General features: G+C 33.5%; 1 protein-coding gene across 1 annotated transcript; it reads right to left on the bottom strand.

The window, feature by feature from the left end:
- Positions 257–7094, bottom strand: LOC109355545 (myosin-9-like). Its single transcript, XM_019598753.1, has 7 exons — positions 6950–7094; positions 5147–6181; positions 2669–4768; positions 2297–2539; positions 2020–2178; positions 1757–1915; positions 257–554 (listed from the first exon to the last, which is right to left on the bottom strand). Exons 1-7 carry the CDS (start codon positions 7031–7033, stop codon positions 306–308), a joined length of 4029 nt encoding a protein of 1342 aa, XP_019454298.1. The 5' UTR covers positions 7034–7094; the 3' UTR covers positions 257–305.

Genomic DNA, 9045 nt, shown 5'->3' on the forward strand with positions numbered 1-9045 from the left:
TTATTCTAAGCCACACTAATGTATCTTGTTTTATTAACTATTAATTAATCATCCTATCAGTATTATAATATTCAAACTTCATAATGACCCTTTGATTATTATTACTTGCATAATGGCTTTTTCTTTTTTTCTTTATCATGTTCCTTTTTTGGCATAATGCTACTAAGTAAAATCCAAGGCTAGTATTATCCGGTGAAGAAATCATGCTTCATAATAAAAACAAAAGAAAAAGCTTTCAATCTGGTATACATAGTGCTGAATAAAAAAAACACAAGACATTCAGATACTGTTGAATGTTGATTATACTAGTAGCTCTTCCCCAGAATTACACCAACAATTATGGAAACAAGAGCAACCCCCAAGAATGATTTGAAGTTTATGGCTGGTGAAACATGTGATGTTGCTTCAGTAGTTGTTGTTTCAGTAGTTGTTGTTTCAGTAGTTGTTGCTTCTGAATTTTTCTTGCTGCTCCTTATTGATGGAGTTGAAATGATTGATCCAATGTCCCTGGATTTGACTTCCAAATCATCTTTCTGGTCAACACCATCATCAACCTAGATCATTGTTAAAAATAGAAAATGACATTTTGCTAACAAGTTACTAGACTCAAATGTTAGATGTTATGATATTTCTACAAATACAATCATATTTCAACAGAAAGTACATTTTTTGAAAGCATCAACCCAAAAGTCGTATTTGGTCTTTTTATTAGCATACCACTGCATACCTAGTTGGAGGAAATTTACAAGAAAGTCGGTTTGGATAAGTTTTTAGGCAAAATACGATATGATCCAAACATATAATTAAGTTGTGGTCCAGTTTGGTATGTTTATATTCTGATATTCGATCCAATCCAACCCAAATATTATAGATGGTTTCGGTTCGTTTGGATCGATTTTTTAATAAAACATGAAATTGCACGTGCATTCAAAACTCATAAAAATAACTAAATACATAAAACATCAAAAAATAAGTGTTCAAGAACAATAAAAGTAAACAGCAACAAAAAAACATCAATAAACAACTCAAAATTAGCAAGATAGCAACAATAAAAGTAAACAATAGAAAAACTGCAACAAGACAATAACAACATGAGCAACTGCAACATAATTTGTTTACACTAACATGACCAATACATACCCACTTCTGGAAAACATAATTGGTATAAAAGTACCAATTTTTATTACATTCTTGGCATCTTTTTTAATTTTTAAAAGTACAGAAGATGTGTTGAAGAATTGAAGAATGAAAACTATAAAGTAATAAAACACTAATTTCAGAGAAAATAATTGGTCTTTACATAGGGAGACACAATTTTGGGAGTTGGGACTTAGGATAAAGTCTTGAAAACATTTAAACTTTACATACTATTCCGGTCTGGTCTGAATTGATATTGATTGGGATCCAAGACGTGAAAATGAAAACCGGACCGGACCGATCGGTGTTTAAAAAATAAATCCGGCACAACCTCGTTTTTTGCGATTTCGGTCTATTTTAGACCGGTTTTCAGTTTCATTTTTGGAGCGGTCTGACTTTGAATCCCCCTACAAGAAAGCAATAATGAGGAGGAAAAAAATCAAGACCATAACACTTAAAAAGTGAATGTTAAATGCTTCAAAGAGTTTGAATCATATTCATTTACTTTACTTGGAAAGTTGAAATGGATGCCAATCTTGGATTTTCTGGTTTTAAGATTAGGAGGAAATGTACTTCTAGGACAAGGAGGAACTTTAACATGAAGTGCTAAGGGAATTACCTGAACTGATGAGATTTCATCACCTACTTGTTGCAATTTCTGCTCTAAATCTACCACTTGTTTCTGTAGAAGAGAGACTTCCTTGTTCTTAGTTTCAAGTTCTGCAACAGAATTCTTCAGGGTTGCTTCTAGTTCCAACTTCTGAGATTCTGTTCCTACCTGCAAGTAATATTCTCAGAGTTCAGCATCAATATATTGCTTTTCTTTGGTATCTTGCAATGTTGAAATATGATATGATGCAAGTAAAAGTATCATGGGCATACCTGGTTAGCAATAGTAGCCCGTGCAAGTTGTAACTCTTTCTCAAGTTCGGCGACCTTTTCGTTTAGTACATTTCTATCGTGGACTTTCGCTGCAAAATCTTCCGATTTTGAACGTAATTCTACCTCTCTTTGAGAAACAACAGCTTGAAGCCTTCCAACCTGCAAAACATAGATTCATTAGCGCAGTTCATTTGAATTCATAGTTGACAATTAGGTTCTGAAAGGCACTTTTCTTCTGAATTTTGCACTTATTCACAAATAGATAGTTTAGCAGTACCTCTTCATTTAGCCTAGATTCAGATTTTATTAGCTGCTCTTCGATTTCAATCACCCGACTTTGCAATTTCGATTTCTCAGAAATCTCAATTTTCAGTTTTTCAACCTCAGATCTCAGAGAATCTTCATCTCTCTGCTTCTCTTTCAACCTCTCTTCAAGATCAAATATTACAGACTGAAGTTCCTTCTTTAAATTGTGATTTGTCTCATTGAGAAAGTTCTTCTCATTTAGTACTGTAGATATCTACAATTTGACACATTCCATTATTAGATCATTTCTCTATTTATCATAGTTTATACAAAAATATCATTTCAGAAATTTACATTCAGCACAATGCAATAGAAGAAATGGAAAGTAAAGGAATATTAGTACCTCTGATTTTAGTGTCTGCACTAGTGCATTATGCTTTGTCACCAATTCTTCAATTGCATTCTTCGAGGTGAGTATCTCTCGAGCTATTCCATCCTTCTCAACTAGTGCTACAGATAGCTTTGACTGTAAATCACTTAACTTGGATTCATACGCAGCTATTTCGTGATTAAGCTTTGAATTATCGTCAGCGACTGTTTCAAGATGCTTTAATTTTAGGAGACTCTCCGACAGACCAGCTTTGAGAGTTTCAGAAATCGCAACAGCTTCTTGTGCCTGCTTTTCAGAATGCTTTATTTTGCCTTCTAGTGCATTCAGTTTCTCATTCAATTCTTTGGTTTCCGATTCCTTTTCAGCATGCCTCTGCAATGCTTTATGTAATTGTGATTCTACTTCCACCAAGTGAGCTTCATTTGCAGCATGAGTTTCAGCCGACTTTGATTGTAGATCATTCAACTCCACTAAGGTGTTCTTATGATAAACAAGTTGTTGCAAAGTGGATTCCTTCTCTGATAGAGCAGAGTTTAGTAATTTCTGAAGCTCATCAATCTTGGTTTTCAGTTGACTGTTGGTTCCGATCAATAACTCATTCTCGGATAAATACTGAGAACTCTTGTTCTCAGCTTCTATAATTTGCCTTCTCAAATCTTCTTTGTTACTTTCCAAAGAAGCCAGTTTGCTTGTACTCTCTTCAAAATCATTCTTCAAAGATTTTGACTGTTTCGCAGCTTCCACGACCTGTTCTTCCAGAATCTTAATTTTCTCAAGAAGAGATTGAACCTCAGACTCCTTGTTGTTGAATTTTTCTATAGCTTGTTGGAGTTTCTGTTCAGAATCTCTTGACAGAGATTCATGTAACAATTGAAGTTCCCTGTTTCTTGCAGATGTCTCATCCATATCTCTTCCTCGTATTTTAATATTTTGTTCCGACACTTTAAGTTTCTCTATCGTCTCACTCTCTCTCAATTGCGAAGCCTTTAGATCATTTTCAGTGCTTTGCAGCTTATCTTGTGTAAGATTTAATTCATCCCTCACAGTTTCAAACAGATTTTCTGCTTCAGCAAGTTTCTTACTCAAACTGTTTGAAGAGTCTTCTAACCTTTTCTTATCATCTGTTACTGCATTCAAAGAATCTTCTAACTTCTTCTCTCTCACATTAGCTTCCTGAAGTGAAATTTCAAGGCTCGATGCCAGTGCTTGAAATGCCTCAAGTTTTGATGTCAAATCAGATACCTTGTCAAGGTTTTTATTAGCATTTGCTTCAGAATCAGTACATCTCTTTTCTAATGTTCTTATTTGTTTTTCGAGTTCATGAATTCTGGATTTTTCTGTTTCAAGTAACAACCCCAACTCACTTGCCTTTTTATTAGCATCCTCTAATTTGGATTGAGAGCTTTGGAATAAACCTTCTAGTTCTAGGCTACGCTGATGGTGCATACTGGCTCGGTCTCCGTTCTCAGCACATTTGTCATTGAGGATCTTTAGCTCCCCCTCCAATTGCGAACTCCGCAAAGATGATTGATTCAGGCCAGATTCGAGTCGAGTTACCTTTTCAGTGTACTCCTGCAATTGGCTTTGTAGAAGCTTCTTTGCTTCCTCAGCCTCTGTCAATTTAGTATTCAGATGAGAAATTTTCTCAGAGAATTCAGTTACTTCTCTCTCAGCAACACTGGTTTTCAGTTGTACTGCATTTAATTGTTGCTCAAGCTCCACGTTCTTTTGCTCCGCCTCTATGAAGCGTTTCTCCACCTCCATTAGTTGTGATTTAGCCTTTTCCGCAACAGCATTTGAAGCCTGAATATGTTCCTCAAGCTCAAGATTCCTTCGACTAGCAGTATCTACTTCAGCTCCAAATTTATTATTGAGGACTTCCAAAGACTTCACCTTCTGCTCAAGCTCTGCGCTGTTCGAAAGTGCCTGAGATAAAAGAGAATCAGTATTTTGGAATATTTTGTCCGAAAGCTTCAGCTTTTCCTCTAAATCAGCAGACACTTCCTTAAACTGCTTCACATTACGGGTTAGATCTTCGACAGTGGCTTCAAGACCTTTGTTTTCTGCCTTAAGTTGAGTTAGTTCCTCCTGTACAGCCAGAACATGTGCTTCCTGAGTCTTGAATGCAACTTCCGCCGATTCCCTCAACTGCTCTTCCTCCAGCAACTTCAACTCTGAACTTCCCAACTCAGAAATCTTTTCTTGCAGTTGTTGCTTTGTGGATTCAAATAGATTTTGAAGTGTTGACAAGTCTTCCTTTAGCTGGGTTTCTGATGTCTTTCTCCGATTTAACTCCTCGGTCAGCTCGCCTACTAAAGAGTCCTTCGAAGATAGACTCGTTTTTGTTTCCAATAGTTGCGATTTTGATAGCGACAACTCCTCCTGAGTGGTAGAGAGTTCTGCCGCGGTTGTCTTAAGTGCTTCTCCAACCTTTGCAGCTTCATCAATCTTATCATATGCTCCCTTCAATTCTTTTTGTAAAGCAATAACCTGTGCTTCTTGAGTCTTGAATGTAGCTTCTACCGATTCCCTCAATTTTCCTTCCTCCTGCAGCTTCAACTTCGAACTTTCCAACTCAGAAATCTTTTCTTGCAACTGTTCCTTTGTAGAGACAAACAAATTTTGAAGTGCTGACAAGTCTTCCTTTAGCTGGGTTTCTGAAGTCTTTCTCTGGTTTAACTCCTGGGTCAGCTCATCTGCTAAACAGTCCTTTGAAGACAATTTTCTTTCAGTTTCCAATATGTGCGATTTCGAGAGCGACAACTCCTTCTGAATGGTAGAAAGTTCTGTTGCGGTTTTTTTAAGCGCTTCTCCAACCTTTTCAGTTTCAGCAATCTTAACATATGCTCCCTTCAATTCTTCCTTCAAGGATGCTACCTCATCTTCCATTCCTTTTGCACTCAATTTGAATTCTTCAAGTATTCTCCCATATTCTAAGGTCTTCTTTCCTTCTGATTCAGCATGTGAACCACTTTGCTTATGCAGCTCCTCATACTTTCGTGCCTCGGCCACAGAAAATTGCAGCTCCTGCTGCAATTCCTCCGTCTTCTTTCTCGAGCTTTCAAGCTCATGGCTCACACCATCAAGTGCTTCCTTCACATGAACAAGCTCTTTCTGCTTCACTTCATGAACTTGCAGTGCCTCTTTAAGAGTGCTGAGCTGCAGATTATATTTATTCTCGGCTTCAATAATCTGCTCTTGCAATTTCTTGTGACTCAGTTCAAGCTCTTCATATTTCTTTCCACTTCCCTCCACTTTCTCTTTTGTAGCTGAGATCTCCCCCTTAAGCTGAGCATTCTCATGTTCCGAGGTTTTCAAGGATTGCGTTAATCGTTGTAGTTCAACCTCAAGTTCATGTATCTTCTCTTGTGCTTCCGCGAATTCTCTGCTTCGAGGATCCGAGCTTCTTTCAGTAATGTTCGACTTACCAACTAAGGCATTCTCTTCCTTTTCGACTTTAACGAATTCGCCATTCAAGCCATTATCTTCCTCTTTCTTAACTTGTGGCAAGTCTTCATTTGTTTTCTGCAATAATCGCGAAGTAGGATCAATGGATGAGTATTAAGTAATGCAACATATAAGCATTTTAGCTTATCAGTGGTTAAAACAATCTTACAATTTCTCTACTTCTTGTATTGTCTATGCAAATATATACTAGAAATTTATATATTTTCAAACACCAAGTATAGAATAGAACTAGTATAATGACACCTCTCTTTTTTCTTCTCTGTCCTTTAACTCAATACCATTTCCAAAAGCACACAACTAGTTGAGCCTAAATACATACTATGTGGATTCCAATAGCACTAAATACGGACCGTGTCACGTGATGTGGTAGCAATATTGCGGTTGCGGTGATTGTGGTGGAATACCGAATCACAGTGATGCGACCGCAATAGGCCGCAATACAACCACATCAGACTGCATTTTGACCCAATCAAGCCGCAACACAACCGTATTGGGCCGCATCAGACCACATCAATGCCAAAAATATGTTTTTACTCACAAAATAATTCACACCGCAAGACCGCAATCCACGTCGCAACGGCAGCAATCACAATAACCACAATTGCAACCGCAGCCGCAATTTAAAACACTAGCCTAAACTCATAACTAAAAATTACAAATTCGGCCCAAGATTAAGCAAAATGTTGCTTGGTCCAACTCATTTCCAGATAGTAGTGTTAACACAGAAATAAATGGTAGAAAGAAACATGTGGCAGAACTTTTGACTTAGTAGTTCTTTAACAGTAAGCAACTTCTAAAATAACGAATGCAACAAAACAGTGATACCTTAGTGCTACCATCTTTTTTATTCTTCTCCTCAACAACCTTTGTTGGCAAAACTTCTGTAGCTACTTTTGTTTTTTCTTCCATGTTTGCTTCCTCTTAGTGACTGTTTTCGAAGTAAAAAAGAAATATGAGAATTGCACGTGCATGAAGATGATATCCCATGTTAATGGATTGATGATACATTAATTAATGGTATATAAATTTTTACAATATCAAATATATATTCTTTAACTCATATACGGCATATTTAGAAAGAGAAAAAAAAAATATATGTACTGCCAGGTTGTAAATTTTATATACTGTTATTGTATCATTATTATTGATTTTTAACTATTATTAACTTTTAAGAAAAAAGTAATCTAAATAAATAGTGGATTATAAAGTTTCATATTATAAATCTTTACACATTTTACCCTCATCTAGAGAAGGTAATGCTAATTGCTGGTAATAATAATAATTAGTAAGGAGATTCTATATTACTACATGATTTTAACGTTCAAGCAACCAAAATTTCAAAAAATAATTCATTTACTTTACACATTGGCTTTTAATTAAAAATAATTTTAAGATAGTGAGTTCTAAAATTATTAAAGGATTGTCGAACATTGTTCTTTATAAAAAGATGAAAACCATGCAAGATGAAAATTTTAAAATTGATATATTTTTTAACAAGTGGATTTAAGATTATCTGTTTTTAAAGTTTAATGTTACGTAAGATTTGGAAAGTGCACAAACTCTTTTATATATTTTGCAAGTAACTATTATGAATTATTATTTCTTCTTAAATATCCTTTAAACTTTGTTAAGTAGTAATATAAATATATCATTGTATTATTAATAGGCAAACAATGAAAGTGGTGCAATCATACTCACAACAATAGCAATACAACAGTGCAAGTTAGTTAATAATGATATTCAAATAAAATCATCACCGAAATATAAAATTGATTGAGAAGAAAATAAGTAAATTTCATATTTAAAAGTGGTTAATGAATTAATATTGGTATATATAAAACAAATTAAATAATAATGATATAACAATCAATATTAAAACAAAATGTATGAATTAGAATTTATCATTGTTATTAATTTAACATTTTGTCTATGCAAATATCAATTTTATCAACAACTAAAGTTTAATGGATAATTAGCATAAAGAGTAATTTACAGTGGTTACTTACGAAAATTATAAAGTTTAAGGTGTTTTTATATAATAAATTTCCTTTCATCTTTTTTATAGAATTTTCTGAAAATTACCTTTAAAGCCTCTAGTCTTCCTTGTTAAGCAAACTAATAAGTTCTTTTTTCAATTTCTTTTTTTCCTTCCATTTTTTGTACTTATACTAATGGTGTCATTAAACAAAAGAGAAAAAATTGTATGCAATCTATAATATAAGAGTTTTATAGATTCTCATTCTATCATTTATGATTTATTTTCAATTATCATTAATTCTTAAAAAATATAAATGGATTGTATTGTAGCTATGTATAAATCTATACGGTAACGATGTATAAATATTATACTCTAATAAAATAGATCTATCCATCTAATATTTAATTTTTAACATTTGTCTTTTTTATGAAAATAATTATTTTATCTAATTATGCAATATATTAACACTACAAAAAAATTATATGATCAATATAAAACTTTTTATTCTATTAGTACATTATTTATATACGTTACTTTTATTTAAGAGTGAACGATAATTAACATGTAATATTGAAAACTGAAAATATAGTAGGCTGCATATCTAAGGTCTGATCATTTTATTATATAGTCATTTAATTATTTTATATAATATATGAAAAAAAAAAGGAAAAATATGTAAATCATAATTTGAGATTGGATTGTAAGTTTTATCAATTTTAAAAGAGACATATTATCTATTTAAAGGTATGCTGACATATTTAAATGTATTACATTAAAGTAGACTTTAAACATAACAAAAGATTAGATGAAACTTTTAAACAAATTTAGGTCTGAAAAAATCTAAGAAATTTAAAAATGTCACACTTAGGATGCATTATTAAAAAAAACTATTTCCATATCAATTGGTTACTTTAGACGTATATATCATTAAATAATAATATAA

Source organism: Lupinus angustifolius, chromosome LG08, assembly GCF_001865875.1.
Source record: "Lupinus angustifolius cultivar Tanjil chromosome LG08, LupAngTanjil_v1.0, whole genome shotgun sequence".
Taxonomy (NCBI): Eukaryota; Viridiplantae; Streptophyta; class Magnoliopsida; order Fabales; family Fabaceae; genus Lupinus; species Lupinus angustifolius.

Bases quoted from the DNA above. Each gene is read 5' to 3' on its own strand.
- LOC109355545 (XM_019598753.1), bottom strand. From the start codon at position 7,033: ATGGAAGAAAAAACAAAAGTAGCTACAGAAGTTTTGCCAACAAAGGTT. The intron at 4,769-5,146 runs GTTATTGCTTTA...TTCAAGACTCAG, and splicing joins TCAAGACTCAAGAAGCACAG to GAAGCACATGTTCTGGCTGT. The intron at 1,916-2,019 runs GTATGCCCATGA...TATTACTTGCAG, and splicing joins GGGCTACTATTGCTAACCAG to GTAGGAACAGAATCTCAGAA.